At 43.8% G+C, this 27,341-nt stretch overlaps 1 protein-coding gene and 1 long non-coding RNA gene across 3 annotated transcripts in view; one reads left to right on the top strand and one right to left on the bottom strand.

Moving 5' to 3' along the window:
- The window catches only part of LOC147197700 (kinase suppressor of Ras 1-like), a 32,965-nt gene extending 9,990 nt beyond the window's left edge, over positions 1 to 22,975 (bottom strand). For both annotated transcript variants that reach the window (XM_086125058.1, XM_086125059.1), the window contains exons 1-12: positions 22,890 to 22,975; positions 9,739 to 9,886; positions 8,640 to 8,961; positions 7,307 to 7,464; positions 7,146 to 7,212; positions 6,046 to 6,129; positions 5,904 to 5,965; positions 3,451 to 3,563; positions 3,196 to 3,361; positions 2,692 to 2,749; positions 2,569 to 2,623; positions 1,808 to 2,032 (exon numbers count right to left, since the gene is read on the bottom strand). In XM_086125058.1, the coding sequence (XP_085981184.1) occupies positions 1,808 to 2,032; positions 2,569 to 2,623; positions 2,692 to 2,749; positions 3,196 to 3,361; positions 3,451 to 3,563; positions 5,904 to 5,965; positions 6,046 to 6,129; positions 7,146 to 7,212; positions 7,307 to 7,464; positions 8,640 to 8,961; positions 9,739 to 9,886; positions 22,890 to 22,892 (1,461 nt within the window). In that variant the 5' untranslated portion in view covers positions 22,893 to 22,975. The remainder of the gene's footprint in view (positions 1 to 1,807; positions 2,033 to 2,568; positions 2,624 to 2,691; positions 2,750 to 3,195; positions 3,362 to 3,450; positions 3,564 to 5,903; positions 5,966 to 6,045; positions 6,130 to 7,145; positions 7,213 to 7,306; positions 7,465 to 8,639; positions 8,962 to 9,738; positions 9,887 to 22,889) is intronic.
- LOC147197699 (uncharacterized) lies at positions 22,685 to 26,765 on the top strand. Its single transcript, XR_015102424.1, has 3 exons — positions 22,685 to 23,551; positions 25,901 to 26,017; positions 26,097 to 26,765. It is a non-coding gene; the product is annotated as an uncharacterized LOC147197699 (long non-coding RNA).
- Positions 26,766 to 27,341: the final 576 nt, after the last annotated feature.

Raw genomic sequence — 27,341 nt, 5'->3', positions numbered from 1 at the left:
GTACTCACATGAGGGTGAGAGCTATTGTTTTGATTGCCATTTTGTTGATTTATTAATTATAATCTGTGAAAAATACATTTGTCATCCTCTGTAAACTGCAGGTTACATATGTTACTGAGTTAACTGTCCCCTGGGAAAATCGAGTAGAGGAAGACAGCCAAGTAGGCAGACTTCGTAGCGGCATGCCGGCGGAAAGGATGGAAGGCCCGCTGGAGCCTATTGAAGTGGGCTGCGCGGAACATTCTCTATACCAGGTATGGGACTCTTAGGCATTTGCAGACTGCACAGGCGTGGAGCCATCAAGACCATCCTCAAGGCTGCTGAAAAGGCTTCTTGGTGACTAAGGAGTGGGGAGATGTAGCGCAGTGCGCTACCTGGACACAAGTCGGGGCCTGATCATCCCTGTCTGGGTCTCCCGGGTGAGATTGTCTGATGTAAGACCCGAAACACCCTATGACCCCGGGAACATCATTGGCGGTGTGTCCAGGTTGCACTACTCTTTGTCTTGATTGAGGTTGAGTTAAAGCCAAAGGTGTCGAAAAGAAAAGAGTTAACTACAGAAGCTGTGAGCGAGATGTATGTCTTCACAGAAAGACCAGTCACTGCCATCCACTGCCTCATTGTCATCAGTGTGCACACTGCTGATTGCAGAAACCTGCCACTTGTCAGAACATATTCAAGCCAAAACCCAAATATGCTCTATTTTGTGTTGTCAATTTAACCCTTTCATGCACCCTGTAACCCAGTGGTCGGCAACCTGCGGCTCTTTAGCGCCGCCCTAGTAGCTCCCTGGGGCTTTTTCAAAAATGTTTGAAAATGGAAGATGGGTAGGCAAATATATTTTGTTTTAATACGGTTTCTGTAGGAGGACAAACATGCCAAATATTCTGAACGTTTTCCAATGCTGTAAAAATGTTTAATATTTAATATCAATATTTCTGTCAACGAAGATTTGCGCCGTAGCCTGCGACACACATTTCTATTAGCAGAACGGGATGCCAGGCAGGCGGCTGTTGAAGCAAAAATAAATAAATAAAATTAAAATATATACAGTATATATAAAAAAATAAAATAAAAACAAAAAAAAAAAACGCATTTCATGTACAATTCACCAAGGGTACTGGCAAAGAATGGAAAGCTGGAGGGCCGAGAGAAGCAGTTTTAAACGATACACGTGAGCTACGATAGCTAACGGTTCAAAAGTGCTTCCCATGCTTTGTTCATCTTCGGGGCCATTATGGCTGTTGCTCATTATGGCATGCGTGTGTAAGTGCGGATGGATGTATGTGTGCATGCGGTAACGGGTCGAATTTGGGAGGCTGGTTGTTCGAAAAGTAGATCTGTCAAAAAAGTTTGGGCACCCCTGCTCTACAGGATGCACTGCAGGGAAAAAAAAACATTTAATCATGAAGACTCATTGTATTTGTAGCCAAATTAGTCATTTTGACAGTAGGCTAATATAGATAACATAGATACATACAGCATGTGTTGCCTTCATTATAAGGCTTTTAATTTTTTGCGGCTCCAGACATATTTGTTTTTTGGTCCAATATGGCTCTTTCAACATTTTGGGTTGCCGTTTCCTTCTGTAACCTGATAACATGATAAGCTGTCCACTGGAGTAACCGCTGTCCCTTAAACGGTTCTTCTTGGCTGAGGTCTTGCTGTGCTGAGTGCTACTGAAGTTTACAAATTCCCTCTCTGGGTTTATGTCGGTATCCTTGATCATTTGTAATGTACAGTATTAGGTGTCCTGTGTATGTCATATTATCTTTTTGCTGAAAGTAAGGCACATCTGCATCTTCACCTTTCCTACAAGCTCTCCGAGCTGCAGCTCCTCATATGGGATGTCCCATTCCTGCAGGTAGACGCTGGTCTGACTGGCTTTGCGGTTGAGTTCCCCGCTCCAACGGCCAACGGTCCTACGCCGACAAATAGACGGAGGCAGGTCTTCTAGGCCATCTTCATCAAAGTCCTCGTTGGAGAAGCTTTTGTTTTGGTCCTCTCCAGTAGAATGATGCTCATCTGCATGCTAAGAATAAAAAGAACAACATTCATTGATCGAAATAACGGTGAGTGAATATTTCTCTATGATGAAAGAGAAGTAAGAGTAGATCTAAAATGTAACTGCAACTATTTTTTTTAATGGTTTCCTGTTTGCGTGTACACTTTATAAAACTGTAATTGGTTGTAATTACCACCTCAACTTTTACAAAGTAAACTTTTGGACTCTGACACTCTGCCTTCAGTGTTAAATAATAGTGTACGCTGACTGTGAATGACGTAGACATGGTTTAAAAGTGAATTTGATGTTAAGTTTTAAGTTACAAGAGGAAAATTACTTTACTTTTGCAATTTATTTGTATAAGTGTCGGAAAGAAGATTTTTTTCGATGGCCCCTCCAACAATGGCAAACACACCTTCTGCAAGACAAAGCTATCAGCACTGGCATACTATCATTGATAATATTCGTTGTCAGGGGGGGTCATTGTGCATGCCTAAGGCCGCCGCCCCATCGGCCCCGCACTCTGCATGCACCAGAGTGTCAAATGGACTGCCTGTACAAACCTGGTTTTGCTCAGGTGCTTTTACTTGCGTCGCAGTAACGGCTGTCTGCGATACTCTAAGAAAAACAATAATTAATTTAGACACTTTTTCATCAAGCAGACAAATTCTGCTCGAGCATTTTACCCAGAGCCGTTGGAGCAGTCAGACTGTTGATTATCAGTATTCTTGGAATTGGGGACATCTGTTGAAGAAACAGAAATAACTTCAGAATCCCTCTTTGTTTCCCTGAAATGGGTCATGTTTCTCACTCACTTGTATCATAACTGACTTATTCTTTACATGTAAAGCGTTCAAAGTTTGGTAACATCAGTGTGGTAAGTTCAAATCGAAAGCTATAAATGTCTACTTATTACTTGACAAAGACAGACAGAAACCCAAAACAAGCCAGTTAATATGGTTACACTAACATGACCTAATCTGTCCAAACAAAATACGTAATAATATATGATTTAAGGATAGATGGATGGATTCATTTCTTCCCAAATGATTAGCAATATATGGATTTATAATATTAAAAAAACAGCTAAAACATTAAATAGTTTGGACAAGAGAGAATGTAAAAAAATGCCATGACTAGGATTTTTATTTTTTTTTTGCGAATGTATGAAGTAGCCACAGTGGGTTAACCTGGGAAGTGAAAATTGTCGTTCTGGGAACCTTGGGGAGACGTGTTGAGTGAGGGAGTGGTGCTGACACTGGGTGGGTTGCTCTGCTGGGAACGTGCCGGAGAGGAAGGTGTGGAGGAGGCGGCTGATGATGGGTTACTACTGGAGTCCAGCTGGATGCAAGGCTCCTGTGGTGTGAAAATGGATATAGGTAGATGGACAGATGGACAGGTGGATGGATGATCACAAATTCTAGCGCAGCAAAAGTTATACATACCCTTTTGGTTATTGCCTTTGGTAATGTGCCAAACTGCAGTGGGATCTTTGCTTTGTGATCAATACGATTGTTGATATCAGACGGCACTGATTCTGCCCTTCGCATCTTTGGCACTACCAACCAAATGAAAAGATTGACAACGTGAATGTACAACAGACTTTCAAATTAAATGCTAATCTATCCTTCTCTGCCACGAGCAGTGGCTGTCCTAGCTTGAATGGCACCCGGTGTGATAGTGATGTGTTGGTCGCAAACGAAACGGCTCTGAGAGCCTTTTTTAATTTTTTAATTTTAAGTGAACAACAAGAGCCGGCCAGCTCCATTCACTTCAAAGAGCCCGCTCACATGAATCTCAATTCGTCTGGGACTGCACAGAGCCTAAGTCGCGGCAGTTACAGCACACAGAGGAGGGAGACCAAACAGATAAAAACAGACCAAGGAGAGACAACACCAAAACGATCGTAAGGAATACTAAAGAAAACAGCAGCAGGAAAGGGAGTTCTATCTGGACACTGATAAACTTTGTTGACAATACTGTATAAACGCAGAATGTAATCAGGAAGGGAAAAATATATATATATTTTAACCCTTTCATGCACCCTGTAACCTGATAACATGGTAAACTGTCGGAATAATCGCTGTCCCTGAAAGGGTTAATAAAGGTGCCAATGTCTCTCAAGACTGTATCTCACAGAGGGGCAAAGGTTTGCAAGTGTGTGTGCACCTAGCGAATGTCGTTTTTTTCATCGTGGTTGCAAAGACGTTCGACAACAATTTTAACGGTCTGAAACAGTTTTACTCGTCAGAAAAAAACTTTTTGTTCAAAATTTGAGGGTGACAGTAAAACTGTTTGCAACCATTAAACCTGCTTGGGAATGTCTGACAAATGTCTTGACAACTTTTTGGCAACATTGAACGAACCCTGACCCCAAAATAAATAGATAAATAAATAAAAATCCGCTTAATGCAACTTTTGAAGCTTGGTGCTGGATGGACTTGGAACAATGTCAGTCCCTGATGAGAGAATCAGGACAGATAATTTTTGACACAATAACTTGGATAAGTGCCTCCAAGCAGAGCACTTAAGTGTTTCTCATGATCAATTTTGACAACAGTATAAACAAGTTACCTGGGTGCTGCTTTTTTTGGTTTTGTTTTACATATATTTATTGTGGTTTCGAGTGATTCTGTGTTGTTTCACTTTAAATTAATTTAGGACAAAAAAAAGTTTAGATCGGAAATTATTAAATGTTATGTTGAAAATAGCTAAGGTTTTTGAACTAAATATTTTTTGTAGCTTCATATAGAAGAAAAAAAGTCAGAATTTAAAAATAAACAGATACAACATAGTGTGTGTATTTTTTTACATGAGTATATGCATGATTCTTTGTGTTTTTTTAAATTAATAATAAATTGATATAATCACCCACCCCCCAAAAAATAATCTGAAGAGCTGTTTGGGAACTAAAGTGTCCCACTACCCCAATAGCAAGAACTATATGACGAAAAACAGCAAAGTGGATCTTGTATTTTCTTTCAAATATTTTGCTTTATGAAATAGAAATACGGAAACAGCAAAGAACATTTTGAAGTAACCAGCTTTTTCACCAAAACACACAAATCTTCCATTGCACAAATAAAACAAAAGTAAAGGAACACTCATTGACAACATTTTGGCTTCGTTCCCCAACATGCTTGCTTTCCTTTATGTTACTGTGGCTCCCCTACCACGGGTGCCTAAACTCAGTCCTCAAGGGCCGCTGTCCTGCCTGTTTTCCATCTCTCCCGGCTGCAAAACACCTGATTCAAACAATTAGGATTGCTCTAATGCTGCTTCAGTGCTGGCTGGTGAGCTGATCATTTCAATCGGGTGAGTTGCAGCAAGGAGAGATGGAAAACAGGCAGGACAGCAGCCCGTGGGGACCGGAGCTGGACATGCCTGCCCTACCACCATCTCTGCATCCCTTTTACAGAGGGTGACTGCACTCCACAAGGGGGGGGGGGGGGGGGGGGGGGTTAATTCACCATACAAATACCATGATTGACACATCATGTAGAAACCCATTTTAACCTTTTCAGGGACAGCGGTTACTACAGTGGACAGCTTATCGTGTTATCTGGTTACAGGGTGCATGAAAGGGTTAAAGAGCAATTGTAATGTTGAATTGTAAACAGATTTTGAACAGGGCACTTCTTGACTCAAGATTCCATTTTCAGATTGTATCACTGAAATGGTGGCGTCCAAAGTAAAATGGATTTCCAGAGGGCTACAAATCATCGACACTCCTGATGATTATCCTTTCACCATAATATTATCTGAAGCTGCATCCGTACTTCTTGAATCAAATGCAGCAGATGTCTTATATTGTGATGTATGGGGCATTTTTTTTTTGTAGTGGCAAATTGGAAGTTTAAGTTAAGATGTTTTTTCCCTGATCATGATCATTGCTTACATGTGAGAAATGATATCCGACAAGAGGGAGCATCTTTGGTACATTTGTTGTGACACTTTAATCTGGAGAGAGAAAAAGGAAGAATGCAGATGCTACATCATCATCATCATCATGCATAAGGTAAGAAAAATGAGTTTCTTACTTGCAATGTTTACACTTCACACCAAAGATCATGTTCTTGCCACACACTTGGCATATCTGGGAGAGCCATGATTTTGTTGAAAATCTGAAAGGAAGAATGAAGAAAGACGTTTTATGTTGAAAATCACCCATCCATTGCCCATACTGCTGATCTGGATCATCAGTCAATTATAGGGCTGATAAGGCTGAAGCTCAAAACTATAAATACTGTATACTTCATCTCAACTGTACGCACTAAATCTAAACAATGTCATTTGGTTGAAGATGAACACCCGAGGATATTTTGGGGTCAAACTGGAAAGAAAAAAAATCCACTAGGATAATCAAGCTGATTTGTTACCAGAATCTCTATTTGGAGAAATAAGTGGTATACTGAAAAAAAAAAGTCGGTCGAAATAGATATGGTCAAAATGTAACAAGGGAAAAGTTGTGTAGTGATAGCAAGTGGAAGGTTACACAAAGAACGAGAGCATCATGGCATATTTAGAGAAAACCGAACCATTTTCCTGTGACGCCTCCTCCTCCTCCTCCCGGGCAATTGGCCCCCATCAGGGACTTGCCCCCCCTCACGGGTCCCACACCTGGTATGACTCTCGCAGGTGCCACGTGAGGTTCACACCTGGTGCGGGCCCTCGCCTGATTATTGTTGAAGGAGGGTTGTGGGGCGGCTACGCCCACTCCCCTCCGTTCCGGCGGGGCGAGCGCTGAGCGCCTCACCTTCCGGTGAGACCCCACCTCCTTCCCCGCCGGCTGGCGGGCATTTAGCCACGTCTGGGGCCCAAGAGCCCTGGCGTTTCCCCCTCGGGCCACTTGGAGGCATCTCACCACGCGAGGTTTCCTGTGACGCAAAAGTCCTAACCTCTCCACTTCCCTCATCGTAAGATGCAAATAATAACTGTTCCTATTTTTAGATTTTGCATATTGTAAATGGCATGCAGGCTGCTAATATTAGATATGAGAATAAGTGAAACATATCAAATGAAATGGTGACCACAGTTGACAACCGGTTAGCTACTAACCGCATCTGATGTGCTAACCGTTAGCACATCTGCCTCACAGTTCAGTGTTGCCTGGTTGCATCCCTTTATGGTGAGTACTCACCTGTGGGTAACAGCCAAACCGATATCTCGCCTCACTGTCTGAGGTGAACTCCTGTGTACAGCGATGTCTGTGAAACACACCAGCACGCACTGTGTGAATTAAACAATAAAATGAGACGTGCCATACAAGTGGATGCCTGATATGATAACTGCGGAACTCACTGTCCAGGGATGTCGGGGCGGCTGTCATCGTGTACGGGGCAGAGGCAGGGACGGGGCTGTGTGTGCGGGCAGATAGCAGGGGTGAACGCAGGTTTGAATCTTCAAAGCTTTTTCCATTAAAGTGGATAGAAGCCAATGCCTTGTTTTTCTTGTTGGCCCTTCAAAGACACAGAGCAGCTAGCAGTGAAGCTCACAACCTGTATTTCTGTTGACAGAAATCTCAGAAGAACAATTATGATTATTCCAAACTGTACTGTTTGCTCTCTCAAGTCTGAGCTAATTTGAATGAAGAAAAAAATCACAGAAATAGATCGCTACACATGTATTCAATTTGCAATTCGCTAGTTTACACAGACAGGCAGGAGAAAAGAAAGGAGATTTTCATCAGCATCTGGTGAGTATCATGCATTTTACTTTAAGTTTCTATGTTTTTGTCATTTTATTTGATACGTATTGATTGTGAAATGCTGTTTTGCAGTGTAGAGGTTTGTTGTTTTGAGTGCGCTACACAACAGCTGTTGGACACATCAGTGAATTATCATGTGCGTCAAAAAGACAGAAAAGTCTTTGGTCTTTCGTCAGAATTTTATGTCATTGTGTTATAAAATGATATATATAATAAATATCATGTAACATAAATGCCGTTATCGGTTCTTAGTATCGTAGAGAGGGAATCCTTGTACTGGTATCGGCCTGAAAAAAAGTGCTACCGAACTTCCCTGTAGCATAGCATAGCATAGGATAATATAATGCAGCATAGTATAGTTTAAAAAAAAAAACACTTCAAATTTAAGACCATGGTTTTCTGCTACAGTTTGAGGAACTGAGAGCAGTTGATATCTTGCTCAACGTCACCTTAACAGTCCTCAGGAAGCAAACTCTTTTTAGCAACTTGTCTGACTTTGAATATTTGGTTTTGCAGTGGGACTCGCACTCAGCAGCATTATCTGTCTGTCTGTTTGTTTGTTTGTCCAAATACAAACAGATCTCTGTGTTAATTCCACCTGTGTCTTATTATTTCATCTATTTTATACTAAAGCTGGGATACCCTTTCAATCTGAACGTGTAGGTAGATGACTTGTGTAGGCCTACTACTTTAGCTGAAAGATGAATTGGTGTTGTTTGCCAATCAACATGAAAGTAGAACTACTGTATACCAAATAAACGTTTCTTTCTGCGTGAGTCAAGTCACACAGATAGTGCATTTCACTACTTTTGCTACTTCACTGTTCACGTTTGAGGGTGCATCATTACTAAGCAAGATGTAACATGTGTTTTTTAAAAATCCAATTGCCTTTTTGGAACAGAAGTTACACACAATGCAACAACCCACCTGTGGTTTGCAGGCTCCGCTTGTGAGTCATGACTCTTGCGTCGCGTTGGTCCGATGGAGATAGGCAGGAGCTGCAGAAGCTTTCGGGAAGGCGGTGGTGGAGTATGGACTGTTTTGGCGGTTTGTATCTTCGAAGCTGGGATTCTGGAGGGAGTGCTTGGCGCCAATGAGAAGGCGTCAACCATTTCCTCAGTAGGTATGTAAGGTTGGTTGTCATCCGAACACGGAACCACGGATATGGAGATGGATCGGCTGTGCCTAACTGTGGACTGTTGGTTGGTGGAATGAATGCGCCGTTGGGAATCAGGCCTCATATCTCCAACTCATCAGTAAGAATTAGACACAAACATGTTAGTACAGTCCATATAGTGCCAAAACAAAGTTACAATCACATTTAATGATTGCTCAATTCAAATTCACAATCATGCGCAATCAATGATGGCAATTTCTGCATCATTGTAATGGATCTGACTATCCATTTTGTATACCATGTGTACTCATTAAGGCAATAATGGACCATAAACATAAAAGTGATGTCAAACACATTACATAGTCATGGTGCTCATGAATGATGAATGGCGGGAAATGTTTTAAAAAACTGACGGAAGTAGCTTTTCCGTCACCGAATCATCACAAACCGGGCGAATCCCGGCGAACCTTCTCAGTCATCATTGACAGACTTCCGTTTCACTGACCACTGATGGAAACATACACTGCGTGTCTCGCACGTGTTTGTTCACGGGGTTTCTTCCACAGGAGTGGAGTAAGGGCTCAAACAGAAACCAAACATTTGAACATGGTCGTCAATCGTTGGACTTGTGGTTGTGTTGGCTGCAAAATCTCGGTTCCCATTTTCTTCCCAGCCAGTATTACGCTTCAACTGGCTTCCAGATTAACTGGCTCTCGATTTCATCTTTGGCCGTTAGGGTAATGTGAGGCCAGCAATTTTGTATTTCCTGTCTGCAGATTCATCACTTCTTTATTTCACATGGCCAAAGAAAGAAGACAAATGCATCTGTAGTTTCACACACAGTATGACGTAACACAGTTGGTGTGCAGGACTTTCAATACAGTGTAAGCAGTCTGTTTCTTGGTTCACCTGTTTCTGTGGGACTTTTTAGACAGGAGAGGGCAGCAGTAAGGCGTGAACGATCCTCAGAGTTGGAGCCCAGGCGCTTCATTGTGTCCAGTACATCAGAGCTGGGCATCTGCAGCACACTGTCTACCGAGAGCTTCTCATCTGAGGCCTGTGGGACACATACAGGACATATGGTTAGTGAAACAACATGGTGAAAATTATATCTATTTTACAGCCTTAAAAAAAAAGTGCCTCAATGTTTTTAACAGGCGCCCAAATCCTTGTCTGCGTCCCTTAAAAGCAGTACACACACATGTTGAATTTGTTATTATGCGAATGTGAAAATCTCACATTTTAAGCTATTTTCTGGTTTGTGGTTTTTCCTCTTTGCCACGTGGACTTTTGTGCACCACAAGGCAATTTTGTGATTTAAGGACATTAAACTAACTCATTCATTCATTCATCTTCCGAACTAGGGTCGTGGGGGGTGCTGGAGCCTATCCCAGCAGTCTTCGGGCAGTAGGCGGGGGACACCCTGAATCGGTTGCCAGCCAATCGCAGGTCACACAGACACAAACAACCATCCACGCCCACACTCACACCGAGGGACAATGTTAGAGTGTTCAATCCGCCTGCCAAGCATGTTTTTGGAATGTGGGAGGAAACCGGAGCACCCGGAGAAGACCCACGCAGGCCCGGGGAGAACATGCAAACTCCACACAGGGAGGCCAGAGCTGGAATTGAACCCGGTACCTCTGCACTGTGAAGTCGACGTGCTAACCACTGGACTACCGGGCCGCCCATTCAACTAACTCGAACATTAAACTAACTTGTGTCAAGCACATCGGATCCTGTGTCATACTTAACACTGGATATTTAAATGCAGACTTAGGAGGGACTGTTTAGATGAAGAAAGGAGGGATCTCCCGATTACATTTTTTGGCACCCAAGTCCGAGTCTTTGGTTTTAAGGATTTGCTGATACCAAGTCTGGATCCAATCCCCTTGTAGTACATAAAAAAAGAAAAAAAGTGCCCTCATCCAAATGGACTAGAATTAATATAGAAATGTATATACAGCATCGGCGTGCTGCCCAATCGAAACGTGTGATGGACACGTCACAATTGCTCACCTGTCTGTCACTCTCTTATTTAGTATCCTGTTTAGTGAGGCAGTTTTATATTAGGCAAGGCAGACTTAGGCCATTTTAGAAGTATTTTTCAACTTACCCTGTTTACACATGGTTTATGTTTCCTAGTTGCTCCAAACAATTTATTTTAGGCTGCCGTGCAAAGGGAGAGCAATGTGTGTATTTGTCTCTTACTGCCACTCTGACAGCTGCATGCTCCAAAAATCAAAAGTTAATATTGTTTCATATAAAATTAAGACTTCTCATGGGCTCACCCTTCTAATGGGGTCACCACCCATGGGAGGGGCCAAAGGCGTCGGGTGCAATGTGAGCTGGGCAGCAGCCAAAGGCGGGGACCCTGGCGGTCCGATCCTCGGCTGCAGAAGCTAGCTCTAGGGACATGGAATGTCACCTCTCTTGCAGGGAAGGAGCCCGGGCTGGTGTGCGAGGTAGAAAAGTTCAGACTGGATATAGTCGGACTTGCCTCCACACATAGCCTGGGTTCTGGTACCAGTTCTCTCGAGAGGGGCTGGACTCTCTTCCACTCTGGAGTTGCTCACGGTGAGAGGCGCAGAGCAGGTGTGGGCATACTCATTGCCCCCCGGCTCAGTGCCTGTACATTGGGGTTCACACCGGTAGACGAGAGGGTTGCCTCCCTCCACCTTCGGCTGAGGGGACGGGTCCTGACCGTTGTTTGTGCATATGCATCAAACAGCAGCTCAGTGTACCCACCCTTTTTGGAGTCCTTGGAGGGTGTGCTGGAGAGTACTCCTGGTGGGGACTCCCTTGTTCTGCTGGGGGACTTCAATGCTCACGTGGGCAATGACAGCGAGACCTGGAAGGGCGTGATTGGGAGGAACGGCCCCCCCGATCAGAACTCGAGTGGTGTTTTGTTGTTGGACTTCTGTGCTTGTCACGGATTGTCCATAACGAACACCTTGTTCAAACATAAGGGTGTCCATATGTGCACTTGGCACCAGGACACCCGAGGCCGCAGTTCGATGATTGACTTTGTGGTTGTATCATCGGATTTTCGGCCGCATGTTTTGGACACTCGGGTGAAAAGAGGGGCGGAGCTGTCAACTGATCACCACCTGGTGGTGAGTAGGCTTCGATGGTGGGGGAAGATGCCGGTCCGTCCTGGCAGACCCAAACATATTGTGAGGGTTTGTTGGGAGCGTCTGGCGGAATCCCCTGTCAGAAAGAGTTTCAACTCCCACCTCCGGCAGAGCTTTTCCCATGTCCCGGGGGAGGCGGGGGACATTGAGTCCGAATGGACCATGTTCCGTGCCTCTATTGTTGAGGTGGCCAATCTGAGTTGTGGCCGTAAGGTGGTTGATGCCTGTCGTGGCAGCAACCCCCGTACTCGCTGGTGGACACCAGCAGTAAGGGATGCCGTCAAGCTGAAGAAGGAGTCCTATCGGGCCTTTATGGCCTGTGGGACCCCAGAGGCAACTGACGGGTATCGACTGGCTAAGCGGAACGCAGCTTCGGTGGTTGCTGAGGCAAAAACCCGGGCGTGGGAAGAGTTCGGTGAGGCCATGGAAGCCGACCTCCGGACGCCTTCGAGGAAATTCTGGTCCACCATCCGACGTGTCAGGAGGGGGAAGCAGTGCACCACTAACACTGTGTACAGTGGGGATGGGGCGCTGCTGACTTCGACTCGGGACGTTGTGAACCGGTGGGCAGAGTACTTCGAAGACCTCCTCAACTCCACCAACACCTTCCTCGGAGGAAGCAGAGTCTGAGGATCCTGAGGTGGGCTCTCCTATCTCTGTGGTTGAAGTCACCGATGTGGTTAAAAAGCTCCTCGGTGGCAAGGCCCCAGGGGTGGATGAGATCCGCCCGGAGTTCCTCAAGGCTCTGGATGCTGTGGGGCTGTCCTGGTTGACACGCCTCTGCAGCATCGCGTGGTCATCGGGGAGAGTGCCTCTGGATTGGCAGACCGGGGTGGTGGTCCCTCTTTTTAAAAAGGGGGACCGGAGGGTGTGTTCCAACTACAGAGGGATCACACTCCTCAGCCTCCCTGGTATGGTCTATTCAGGGGTGCTGGAGAGGAGGGTCCGTCGGGAAGTCGAGCCTCAGATTGAGGAGGAGCAGTGTGGTTTTCGTCCTGGCCGTGGAACTGTGGACCAGCTCTACACCCTTAGCAGGGTTCTCGAGGGTACGTCGGAACTTGCCCAACCAGTCTACATGTGTTTTGTGGACTTGGAGAAGGCATTTGACCGCGTTCCCGGGGGGTTCTGTGGGGGGTGCTTCAGGAGTATGGAGTACCGAGCCCCCTGATACGGGCCGTTTGGTCCCTATACTGCCAATGTCAGAGTTTGGTTCGCATTGCCGGCAATAAGTCGGAATCGTTTCCAGTAAGGGTTGGACTCCGCCAAGGCTGCCCTTTGTCGGCGATTCTGTTCATCACCTTTATGGACAGAATTTCTAGGCGCAGCCGAAGCGTTGAGGGGGTCCGTTTTGGGGGCCTCAGTATTGCATCTCTGCTTTTTGCAGATGATGTGGTACTGTTGGCTCCTTCAAGCAGGGCTCTCCAACTCTCACTGGAGCTTTTCGCAGCCGAGTGTGAAGCGGTTGGGATGAGGATCAGCACCTCCAAATCTGAAACCATGGTCCTCAGTCGGAAAAGGGTGGAGTGCCCTCTCCGGGTCGGGGAGGAGATCTTTCCCCAAGTGGAGGAGTTCAACTATCTTGGGGTCTTGTTCATGAGGGCAGGAGGGAGCGAGATATCGACAGGCGGATCGGTGCAGCGTCTGCTATGATGGGGACATTGTATCAGTCTGTCGTGGTAAAGAAGGAGCTGAGCCAAAGGGCGAAGCTCTCAATTTACCGGTCGATCTACGTCCCAACCCTCATCTACGGTCACGAGCTATGGGTTGTGACCGAAAGAACGAGATCCCGGATACAAGCGGCCGAAATGAGTTTTCTCTGCAGGGTGTCCGGGCTCTCCCTTAGAGATAAGGTGAGAAGCTCGGTCATCCGGGGGGGGGGGGGGGGGGGGGGGCTCAGAGTAGAGCCGCTTCTCCTCCACATCGAGAGGAGCCAGATGAGGTGGCTCGGGCATCTAATTAGGATGCCTCCTGGACGCCTCCCTGGTGAGGTGTTCCGGGCATGTCCCACTGGCAGGTGACCCCGAGGATGACCCAGGACACGCTGGAGAGACTATGTCACCCAGCTGGCATGGGAAGGCCTCGGGATCCGCCAGGTAAGTCTGGGCTTCCCTCCTAAAGCTGCTGCCCCCACGACCCGACCCCGGATAAGCGGTGGAAAATGGATGGATGGATGGATAAAACACACAGACGAACAACCATCCATGCTCACACTCACACCTAGGGACAATTTCTAGTGTTCAATCAGCCTGCCGTGCATGTTTTTGGAATGTGGGAGGAAACCAGAAGACCTGGCGAAAGCCCATGCAGGCCTGGGAAGAACATGCAAACTCCACAAAGGGAGGTCGGAGCTGGAATTGAACCCGGTACCTCTGCACTGTGAAGTCGACGTGCTAACCACTCAACTACCGGGCTGCCCTCCCTTCACAAATGAAAATGATTTTAATGTATTTTTGGGTGCTCACGTTTTTCCCTACTTTGGTCTACGTGGAAGCTGTCTGCTTGTGTCTTCCAGCCATTGATGAAAACTTGGGAAAGAGTACTGGTTCATCCCAGGTTGAGACACTAAGTGGAGATTTGTGAGCAACAGTATGGTTTCATGCCAAGATAGAGCACCACAAATAACGTGTGCCGTGAGAATGCTGATGGAAAAGTACAGGTAAGAGCAAATTGAGCTCAATTGTGTCTCTATGGATTTAGAAAAAGCACAGGGCAGATTGCCTAGGGAGAAGCTCTGGCACTTTTCGTGGAAATCTGGAGTGGAAAAGAAGTACGTTAGACCAGGGGTCCTTTTGGGACCAGGCTTGGGCCCTTTTGGTACCGGACCACTGAAGGGATTTTCATTCACAGTACACTATACACTAGGCTATATTGCTTGTTTTTCATCCAGTCACAAAGTACTTGCTTTTGTTTCAGTGCTGCCTTTCATGGTTACAGATGATTCGGGTGAAGGTTTGGAACGAGTGACTGCAGATAATGATGTTTTTCTGAGTGTAAATGAGAGATTGTTTGCATTTGGGAAGAGGGGGTGCCAAGGCTTGATCTATGCTGTATTAGACTATTTGTTAGGGATGAAATACTTTTCTGTGTTACTGACTCGATAGACGTGTGCATGTGGTCATTCCGGAGCCCATCAACGAGCACCCCGGAAGTCCGCCAAGGTATTTAATTATTAATCAAATAGTGTGGTGAAATTACGCCTTCACCGCACAGAGGCAGACCAAAATATTTTTTTGTTTTTTTGCTAAGCGTCAGTCAAACACATCATCCCCCTCCAACACCACCCAGCCCATTGGTTACCTTCCAAAGGCCAATAGAAACAGGACTGGGTGTTTAGATGATTGAGAATCGTCATATTACGTGACCTGCGGCGATCTGTGAGCATATTTACGCCATCAGATGTGGAGGAAATGTGCGTGACTCTAGCCAATCGGAGGCTCCTTTCTAACATTGGTTTGCAAGTTTAAATCAACAGAATTTGCCAAGAAATGAAAGAAAAATCAGTAAACAGAAAGTAATAGTAACAAATTGACGAAATGTACATCTCAACGCGCAGTTCAATAGCAGCCATGAATGCCGAAGATGCATACCTGTCAACTCATACGGTTTAGCCATAGTTCATACGGATTTTGTGGTGAATCTTACGTATATGGCCGTATCGCATATATCATACGGATTCTGAAAAATTCCGCCGCCCCCCCAAACAGGTAGTTCCGTTTGCTTTTGTCCAGAATGGTGCGAGTCTACTCGAATGCTTTCATTTCCAAAGTACCTAAATATGAATGGATGCTGTAACTTCGAGCCGATGGGTCAGCATTTGGAGTTGGTGAAAAAAGTAACGCAGGAATACAACTCTGAACACAATAATGCCACGAAGTAGAATGATGATTATACATTAACCAGACATTGTATTATGGAGATCTACAATAAGTATCATTGAAAATTTCGTGGGTTTTTTTCTGCCGTTATTTTGACATATAAAATGCTTTGGTATGTTATAAGGATTTTTTGCTCTTTATAAGGATTTTTTTTGGTAGTTTATACAGGTTGGCGCTCCGAAAAGTTGACCGGTATGAAGATGAAGCGATTTTGACAAGAGAATTCCTCCCCTGGCGGTATCCCCAGGGCGAGGTGGAGGAGGAAGCTTTTGTGCATGCTATGTCGTTAAAAACAAGGCAATATAAGAAACCCGTCGAATCATTTGAACAAGTAGCACTTAAGTGGAAAGCATGAAAATGCATTCAGAGTTTGAACAGCCTGCCCACGTAAACATTAGCAGTTTAGTCGCTAATAACTGGCAGCCACCGAGTGAAAGCGGCAATTAATCGTGTCCCATTTACAAGTTGCTATGATGCTAACACCGTATGTTGGATTCTAACTTAAAAATTATGCTTACATTATAAGGCGTATTTATTACTCCTAATTGGTCAATTTCTTAGTAGCTTACAGTGTTATTTTATATTATTCGAAATTTGTTGTATTATTGAATAAAACTGTTTAAATGGAATGAAAAAAAAACATTTTATTATGCTATAATTATCTTTGTTGTCTGTATCATTGCTTTAAAACTGGCTATTTAAAAGCAATTGGAAAAAAAAGTGGTTGCCAGTTCGAACAGTGACACACACACAAAAAAAGGTTGGGGACCCCTGCTTGAGATTTGTCCAAGACACTTGTGAGAACAATTAAGACAGTGCTGAGGTGTGCTGCTGGAGTGACATAGGGCCTCAAGGTGGAGGTGGGAGTGCATCAAGGATCGGTGCTGAGCTCTTTCTTGATTGCTATGCTGACGTACAGATTTTGAGATGAGGTCAGATAGAAATCTTTGTGGACTGTAATGTTTGCAGATGACATTGTGACCTGTGATAAGAGTAGGGAGCAGGTGGAGGTATGCGACGAAGCAAATGAATAAAGCTCAGTAAGACAGAGTACATTGGTGTGAATAAATGAAAGGGAGGCCGGTGAAGTAGTGACGTTACAAGGAGTAGATTGTTAGTTGAGAATTTAAGTACTTGGGGTCAAGTCTCACACGCAATGGGGAATGTAGAAAGGGGTGAAGAGGAGAGTATCGGGAGCGATCTGTGACAGAACACCAGCTAAAGTGAAAGAAAAGGATTGTCGGACGATCGTGAGACCAGCTATGTTTTATAGTTTGGAGATAGCATCAATGACCAGATGATTGGAGACAGAGCTACTGTCGATGTGAAGTAGGAGGCAAACAGGTGATTTATGGATTAGATGAGGGAACACTTGCAAATGGCTGGATTTAGAGCACAACTTTCAGAGGAAAATATGCAAAATGTTTAGCATTGGTGACCTCTAAACATGGTTATGCCAAAGGTCCTCTTCTGGATTCAATTACACAATTTCAGTTTGAGGAATCATATAATTCTTCAAAAGTTTTCTTCGTAAGTTACACATGCAGCTGTTGAGAATTCTGGTTTGCTTTACTGTCTATTTACTGCAAATGCACCACATTCCGGCAGCCTGTGATCCAGCTATTGAGCGCTCTATGCTGGACTGTTTTCACAGTACAGCTTTGGGAAAGCACACATGCACATTTTAACCCTTTCATGCACCAATAATCATCTTGATAACCTGATAAGCTGTCCACCATAGTCACCGCTGTCCCTGAAAGGATTAAGAAACAAAAAAATGAGGGGTGGTCAAGTTAACCAACTAAAATGTATTTGATTATTTAATTCTATTATTTGACTTGGTCATATAAAACGTCAGACAAAAATGTGAAAAATTACACCCACACAGTATGTGTGCTAAGCATCATCAAGGTTGATGTCCAGATCATAGAGCTCTACCATGAAAGAGTAGAGCAGAAAGCAGTTTCGGGTTGAGTGAACGCTGGCGCGTTTTGGCTGCCGCTGCTCAACCCGTATTGTTTTGTGTTTTTTGTTATTGTAAAGTGTCCTTGGGTGTCTTGAAAGGCGCTTATAAATAAAATCTATTATTATTATTATTATTATATCTCACATTTGTTGTGAACTTGTGCTTTGAATGAATGTTAAAATACGCTCTTAGTATTAACTGGCACTAAACTGTTGAGTTAGTAAAAATTATTATAATCCACCCATCCATTTTCCAATCTGCTTATCCTCACAAGGGTCGCAGGTGTGCTGGAGCCTATCCCAGCTGTCCTGGGGAAGCAGACGGCTTACACCCTGAACTGGTTGACAACCAATCGCAGGGCACGCAGAGACGAACAATCAATCACAACTGGGGACAATTTAGAGCAGGGGTGCCCAACCTTTTTTGTCCCAAGGGCTACTTTTCAAAGAGCCAACCTCTGGAGATCTACCAGTCCAGTGTCAACATCTGACCCCCCCCCCCCCCCCCCCACACACACACACACATTTGCATGATGAGCAATAGCCATTACTGACCTTAATATGAACCGAACAGAACACACCTATGAGACAGGTAGATCTCCGTTTGAAAAAAGGAAATCACTTCCTACCTCAGTGGGCTGGCTTTGATCCCAATGTCATTTTGCAATCTCAGAATCTCATCCTCAAGAGTGGGGCTTTCAAAGTCAAAAAGTGATTTGACTTTGGCGACAATGTCACCAACGTCAATATTGGCACCAAATGGATAACACATATAGCTAGCTGACTCTAGGCTCGATGGATGCAATGTCAGTAAAACGCCCCTCAAACTGACAAGATGCTCTGAACATGCTCCTCATAATGTGCACTGTCAAGCTGTGTCACACCTTTCCCTTGCCGTTGTAGTTGTGCTTGCATGTGAGGGAAGTTGCACAGGTTGGCCTAGCCCAGTGTTTCTCAAATAGTGGGGCGCGAGGCTCCATCAAGGGGGGCGCGTTTGACCTCGGGGAACATGCTTTTTTATTTTTTTACCTAAAATAACGTGCAGTTGCACCTCCACTACATTAGGGGGCAGTGACGCTCTAATTGGCAGAGTTTGCGCAGGGAGCATTCTCAGGGAGGAAATATGACGAGGCGTATGTAGCGCTTGGCTTCACTGTGACAACGGTAGGAGACGAGGAAAGACCGGTACGCTTCCTGTGTCTAAAAATGTTGGCAGCGGACAGCATGAAGCCAAATAAATTAAGGCGTCACTTAAATACATTGCACCCCAATCACGCTGATAAGCCGCTTCAGTTTTTTCAGCAAAACGTGCCGAATATTGCCAACAATCATCTCGCTTTGTGACTGCTACTTCAGGAAACTAAAATACAGGTCCCAGCTACACATTGAACAGGAGCCGAGAGTTGCCGTGTTCTGCTTCAAACCTCGCTTCGAAAAGCTGTGCATTGCAAAACGTGCTCATTGTAGCCATTAATCCAGACATCATCTTTGATTTAAAAAAAAAAAAAAAAAAAAAAGCACAAATTCTTTTACTGTATCTATTTTTGTTTTGCTGGTTAAAGTTTTTTTTAATATTGTGCTCTGAGATAATGTTGGTGATTAGTTTGAATGCATTATTAGTTTTTGATTTTATGTCATTTTATTTTTCAGTATCGTACGGTTTGACATGGTCAGTCAAAAAATATTTATTGTTAAATTAAGGATTTAATGTTATTTTTGAATTTCAGATGCATTTTAAATCTTTTCTGTTCTAGTTACTAAATCTATTCTTTGTTGTAAATAGGTCCATGTTCCTTTCTTGTTTTATTCTCTTATAGGTTAATAAGGATATCGTGTACTTAAGGTGTACTTATAACAATTTTATAGCCAAATGATACTATTTATAGTCATGGGGGGGTGTTTTCCTCTTCCTGGAGAGGGGGGGGGAGCATGACAGAAAATAATTGAGAACCACTGGCCTAGCCGCAGCTGGTTTGACATTAGCTTTAGCTTGCTTTTAAATGTGCTCACTGAACTCATCATGTTGACTACATCTTTACCCTTACCCTGCAGCTCTAAATTCAATTCATTGAGCTGGCCATTGAGATCAGTGAGGAAAGATAAATCTAAAAGCCACTGTTTTGTCCCGCTAATTTACAGACATGTCCAGCTCTGGGCCTGGAGGGCCACTGTCCTGCCTGTTTTCCAGCTCTCCCACGTGCAACACACCTGATTCAGATGATCAGCTCATCAGTCAGCTCTGAAGCAGCATTAGAACGATCTTGATGATTTGAATCAGGTGTGTTGCTCCTGGGAGAGCTGGAAAACAGGCAGGACAGCAGCCCTTGAGGACCGACTTTGGACACCCCTGCGCTAACACATAAATCTCCCCCCTCCCCCCATTTCCTCCTCCCCCCCTTGCAGTAGACTTGGCACCAGTCCGCTGGCTCCCGGTCGAGTGCGATCGACGTATTGGGCACCCCTGCCTTGACATCAGAGGTAATTCGGTTACTAGCTTCGCGTTTAGCGCCTTTTTTTGGCAATGAGTGGTGATTCAGTCATCTGATTGGTTGTCCTCTGTGTCAATCAAGTAACGGGATTTATGATAGGCTGACATAGTACGTTCTGTGTATTTAGCGCCGTTGTTTGAATGGCATTGCCACCACCGAGGCATTTTCAACGCTTGTCATGTGAAAGCCCAGGAGCCGCATTGAACCAGCCAAAGAGCCGCGAGTTGGCCACCCCTACTCTCAGCCATGTTGACGTTTTATTTGTTGATGTTTTTTTTAATTTATTTCAGACAAAGAAAAGTTTTACATCTACATCCAGCCCAGATTGTAAACCTGGCGCGATCAGCCAATAGCGGGGTCATTTGGGGGAGGGCCACAACAGTTCCCGGCGCTGCTCATTGAGAACAACGTGCTTTCACCACACAGACTCCAAAAGTCTCCAATAACAACAGAAAAAGTCGCAAGATTGTTACTAGTCACATTTTTGAAAAAAGAGTCGCTCCAAAGCAGTGTTTTTCAAACTTTTTTGAGCCAAGGCACACTTCTTTCATTGAAAAAGATCTCGCGGCACACCACTAGCTGAAAATGTGAACCCCACACCCCGCTTATTTTAACAATTAACGTGTTATATTATTACTGTAACCGTTTTTAACATTGAAGAATGACGTTATAACAGCCTGAATTGGAATCAAATGAACACAAAGAAAACAGTATTTTATCATCTTTCATATTTATTGTTTCACCGTCGTCCTGCATTCATGCGTCACAAATTCGCTTGTCTCTCATCGAAACACAAGGCAATTGGCTAGCTGTTGCTGCTCCCTAGCGGTATGGGAGGGTACTACATGATTACTTTGTGGGCGAAAGACCGCACAGGCATACAAATTGGATATTTTCCCGCGGCACACCTGACAATGTCTCGCGGCACAGGGTTTGAAAAACACTGCTCCAGAGGATCTGAATACTCACTAAATATAGTGTCAAAGTCGCTAAATTTAGCAACACTGACTTTCTGTCATGTCAAAAAAAAAAAAAAAAAAAAAAAACGTCTTTTTTTTTTCCCAACACACGTCGCGGTCGCCTAGGGATCAGCCCGCGGTTGACATACACAGGGGTTGGGCACCCCTGATTAAGAGCGTTCAATCAACCTACCATGCATGCTTTTGGAATGTGGGAGGAAACCAGTTTACCTGGAAAAAACCCACGCAGGCACGGGCAACATGCAAACTCCACACAGGAAGGCCGGAGCCGGAATAGAACACTGCACCTCCTCACTGTGAAGCGGACGCGCTAAGCAGTTGATAGAGAAATCTACGAACAAAATTGTATCATGTTTAAAGTTTCGGTTAATTTGGGCATGTCTAGACATACTCAGCGCAGAGGTGTCGGCCGTTTAGGCGGAGGGCCTTTCCTGAGTAATCACGTTAAAGCAAGGGGGGCGAAGGCTAAATTCAATCACAGAGTGGGAATAAACAAATTGGGAACAAAGAGTCGTTGAATACCAAAAGACAGTTTGGGAACAGCTGTCGCGCCCAGGTGGACATTAGTCATCAGCAAAGTCTGTGACTTGTGTATTCGGGTAAATCAGATCATTACCGGGGGGCGCGGGGTGCAAATCTCGGGGGCAGTGTCTTTCTTGTATTTTGCAATAAAAGTTCGAACCGGCGGAGAGGGAGGCGAGTGTGATCGCGGAGCAACTAACCGTCGTTCGCTCTCAGAGATCCGCTCCCGCCGATATTGAAGACAATTTTCCTGTGTGCCGAGTCATTTCTTTAACTTTGTCCGAGAAAATCTCTGACAGCAGTCTACCATAATTCCACTGTCTTGTAAACAGTATATTTCACTTTGTTCTTGAAATACACCATTTGCGTAATGCTAACCCCATGCTATCAATCTATTTGTTTTATTTGAATTTTTAATCTCACCCTGGGCAAATAACCCAAAGTACTATGTTTGGGTGCATTTTCTTCGTGTTCTGCATAGAAAATAAAGCAAAAAAGTGAAAAAGACTTTGCACTTCACACTGCAATATCGGATGCATACCAACCCCTGGGCAGTGCCTGGGCATGCCTTGGATGCTTGCGTTTAATGCTAACAAAGCCGCAGCAGAACGCAAAGAAAAATGACGAAAGTTCAGAATCCATCAGGAGAGAATGAAAAAAAAAACATTAAAGGAGATAACAGCCTCTTCGATCAAACTTTTATCATAAATATTATCATCTCTTTGTCATACACTACTCGCATAAAAATTGACTTCCAGGTAAACAGAACAGGGAAATGTGCAGATTAAATGGGAGGGGTAGAGTCCACAGTAACAGGCACGTGTTTTTTCAAGGTGTATGTTTATGCCTCAAGCTAACAAGCAAATAGCATGCCTTTAAATAGTATCGTCTCTGCCAGACACAAGTACACAAGGCCCAGCCAGCTGATCAAACAGTAACTCGCCACAAAAGCAACCACACGCTCCTACTGCGTGAAGTCCAACTATTTCCAAAAGCAAAACAAGGACGAAAAAAGGGAAGACCGCAAGTACTTTCTTTGCACCTTACACCGCTAGTTTACATTCATTACAGATTCTCGTACTTGAATTACGTTACCATGTTAACAGCACATCAGAGAGCCTGCTCTCATAATCCAGGTGTTGTTCCAAAGTAATCCCGGGTGCAGCCGGCTGCACAGAAACACTGACGGTCTTCCCGGCACTGTTATCAAACTCCGTTTGTTTTCACCGCCCCACCCCTCCTTTTACCGATCTCCTCCCCCGATTGTTCCTTACCTTAGCTCCCTCCCTCTTCTTTCTTTCATTTGCCTTGTCGAGCTGACATGACAACACCATATACTGTACATCTTGGAGAAGACCACAGGACATGTTACCAAAAAGCAGGGGTTTTGTAGTTTAATGTTTATTTGAAATTGGGCCTGTCAGCATGGGCGTAGCCAGACACTTTTCAGTGAGGTGGCCAGCGTGACACAATGCCTCACTGAGGGCTAGTCATACCCAAGTACACACGCATTGTTCATACTTGGAACTGCGAATGGTTGTTTATCATACCATCCACAGTCAGGGTTTCATGAAAAGAAATGTAGACTTGACCGTAATTTAGTAGATAATGCCACGTTGTTTGCTTTTCTGTACAGTACTGTCTTGTGTACTTTTCACCCCACCCACTCTCAAGGACTTACACACTGACAAGAGCATGGAAAATCCTACTGGACCCCCTACACTCTGCCCACCACCTCTTCCAGCTGCTCCCCTCAAGTAAGCGCTATCGAACCATGCGCGCCAAAACCAGCAGACAACCAAACAGCTTCTTCCCTCTTGTCATTATCTCCCTAAATAGTGATAAAAAGTAGATTTTACTGCTTAACCCAACTTCCACAAATTAATCACAATGCCATGCTTCGGCTATTCGGGCTGCACAGAACTTATTACTGCAAAGACAGTTTTTGGGTTGCCTTCCCCTTTAAGTAAGCCTTCAATAGAGAGGTACCTATTATGTTTTTGTTGTTGCAGTGAAACACCTCTACAATGAAACCTACATGGGCGAAAATACCCCCTTGTGTGTAAAAAAATCTTCATGCATTAACTACCCCCCATAAAACGAAAAAAAACCCCTGTTGCGTTATGCGAAATCTTTTTCTCTGCTCTTGCCTCGCGATGAGATTCACTACAACAAAGTCTAATCCAATAGCGACCACTACTACTATGTTCGGAAACGGCAACAGCAACAGCAACCACCACACTGGGATACACATGAGCAGTAGTCCAGGAAGTATTTGTTATTGTTAGTTTCAGAAGAACGTTGCATTGCTAAAATTGCTACAAAACGGAACTTTGGATGTCAAGCAGCTAAGACAAGAATAGGTCTGACGCTGGAAGAGAGGGTAAAAGTGATCAAAATGAAAGACGGATGAAGCAAAATAAAAGGCATTATCCAAAATATTGATGTAAGTGAAAGTGAATGCTGATGGTAAATTTCGCAATTTCTTTCAATTTTTTTTCTTTCTAAACTGACTATATGAAGTGTTAAATAAGTGTATGCTTCATACTTATGCACTATTGGAATAAAAATAAAGATTACACATACATTTGTGTGTGTGTGTGTGTGTGTGTGTGTGTGTACACATGTTTGTGTGTGTGTGTGTTCACATCTGAGATCAAATTTGCTACAGTGAAAACCCCCTGTTGTGAAAAATTTCTTGCTGCAAACATTTCGTTGTAGAGGAGTTTCATTGTATTTAATTTCTACTCATACAAGGGAGGCATAATTTAACTTAAGAATGCACAGGATATTGAAAAAATATTGTCACTGTGATAATGGCACATGCAGTTCTGAATGCAAAAGACACGCAATAAATTCAGGTGGAACTTTAATGTAACTGTGACCAATCAATTGCAACCTTAATGGCGCATCGTCATCTAATACGAGAGCAGTATCTAATTTCAGTACTAACACTAAGGAACTTAATTATATAAGAATACATTCATATTTTTCCACATGAAAAAAAATTCTCTTTTATTAGATATAAAAGATGTCATTTCTTTAGGTACATCACAATAATATCAACATATTGTGTATTACATGTCTTTCCAATATCGTGCAGCGCTACTTTAAATCTATTAGAATGTATGGCATCTTTGAGTATCACCTCAGTATCTCGCGAAGGGTCCTCTTTTTTGAAAATCAAAATGTAGTGGCCCTACTTTTGGCGGTACATCAAACTCATCTGAAACAGCGTTTAAAAGTGTAAATTACCATACATGTATTTTCAGTGGCTATTGAGAAACTAAAAAATATATTTATTGTTCTTGACTTATATAAAGGTAGGCCCAAGGTGAGAACAACTGAGCTTGAGTCTTTATATCACAGTGAGCCATTGCCATGGAGGTGTTGGGAGCCAAGGAGCATAATTTCAGTTTTATTTGAGTTTAATGAAAATAAATAAATAGGCATTCATACCGCAGGCTATCAGCCTAATTAACAAACAACTAGAGGAAGGCAGACAGACAAGCAGGAGGACATGAGGGCAGTGTGGGATGTGCATATGACTGTGATGTACCGTCCATTGTGTGTAGAGTATATATCGTCCGGCACTGTATGTATTGTCCAATGTATGTGGTGTAGCGTATGTCTATGTATTGTTCAATGCATGTAGCAGCAAGGAGGGCATGTCCTCCGAGACAAGTTTCTCCTGTGGGAGACCAAATAAAAAGTCAAAAAATAAATCTAATCTAAATTACCAGTAAACCAGATTTTGGTGTCTTTACGACACGCCAAAAGTTAGGGTAGCTTACAGGGGTCATTGGCCAATTTCTATATGCGCAGATTGTTTATTATCAGTCGATGCAAATTTTAAGTAAGTCATCAACTAGGATTTAAACCAATTTAGTTCCTTTAAGCCAGGGGTCGAAAGCCCAAAATGTTGAAAGAGCCATATTGGAGCAAAAAAACTCAAAACAAATGTGGGTGGAGCCGAAACAAATTAAAAGCCTTAAAAAGAAGGCTGTATGTATCTATATTCGCTATATTAGCCTACTATCAAAATGACTAAGTTGGATACAAATACACAATGAGCCTTACTAATGGAACGTTTGTTTTCCCTGCAGTGCATCCTGAAGAGCAGGGGGGCCCAACCTTTTTTGACCAAAGCTCTATTTTTCTAATATGGACTTACACACGCATGCCATAATGAGCAACAGCCATAACAGCCCGAGATGAACGAGGTATGGGAAGCATTTTTGTAGCGTGTTAATTTTCGTAGCTGACGTGTACCGTTTTAAAATGCTTCTCTCTGTCATTCAGATTCCCATTCTTTGCCAGTTCCCTCGGTGAATTGGACATGAAATGCCGTTTCTTCGTACAACAGCCATCTGCTTGGCATCCTGCACTGCTCATAGAAACGTGGGTCGCAGGCTATGACGCAAATCTTCATTGATAGAAATGTTGAAATGTAATATTTATTCGACACGTTTTTATAGCATTGGAAAATGTTTAGAATGTTTGTCCTCCTACAGAAACTAGATTCAAACAAAAAATATTCATTTTTACTCCCCCATCTTTTTCCATTTTCAAACATTTTTAAAAAGCTCCAGGGAGCCACTAGGGTGGCGCTAAAGAAACGCATGCGGCTACGGAGCCGCGGGTTGCTGACCCCCGCTTTAAGCCAATAACATGCTCCAATCGCTATTGTAAAATGTGGTGGTCAGCTGTGTCCAAACACCACTCAAAGTTTTTGAGACGATATATTTTCCCAAACTATGGCAATAGAGTATTGTTTTTTCCCCTCCCACTGATAGTGACGTTGATACAGATTTTATTTTTTGTTTTGTTTTAACTGTGACCCGTTTGAAATTTGAAATGAAAAATAGGCATCTTGGCCCAACAAAAGTTGTTTTCCAACTGATGTAATCAATACTCACCAAAATAAATGTCCAGGTAAATAAATGTGATATTGTGCCTATTGACTGACGTGTTGTAGCGACAAGCAAGCTGTAAGCAATTGAATTTGGACTCACCACCGTTGGACAAATACAGACTCGTTGAGCACTCGAAACCGGTATCTGGTGCCGGTGGCAACGAGTTCCTGTTGGGCGTAACGAATGTTGGCAGAACCAATGGTGTATGAACAAGCGATTAAATAGTCGAAAAAGAGCACCTATCATGCGAGCCATTGCGCATGATAGCGCCCGCTAGCGTTAATGCTACACGGGTATTGTTAGCGTTTCCATCCCCTGCCGTGGCTCATTAAAAACCGTGAAAAAGAATTGCGTGTGCCTGAATAATAGATTGAACACATGCGAACCAAACTGTTGAAACGGGCTTCAGAAGCCGTTACACGATAGTGTTTACTGTTTAGGACTGTGTGAGTGAGTGCCAAATTCAAAGAGCGACAAGGCAGGCTGATTGACAGAGGAGGCAACGAATCGGTGGGAAGGAATGTTGATGACGTGTGTAAGTAAACAAACACGCATGGAATGACCATTTATCACGTCCAATTTCACATCCATCCATTTTCCGAACCGCTTGATCCTCACTAGGGTCGCGGGG

This window comes from Hippocampus guttulatus, chromosome 12, assembly GCF_054856545.1.
Source record: "Hippocampus guttulatus isolate MCC_2025c chromosome 12, RoL_Hgut_1.0, whole genome shotgun sequence".
NCBI lineage: Eukaryota > Metazoa > Chordata > Actinopteri > Syngnathiformes > Syngnathidae > Hippocampus > Hippocampus guttulatus.
The sequence above is the reverse complement of the archived record's forward strand: the minus strand, read 5'-3'. Positions and strand labels throughout refer to the sequence as shown.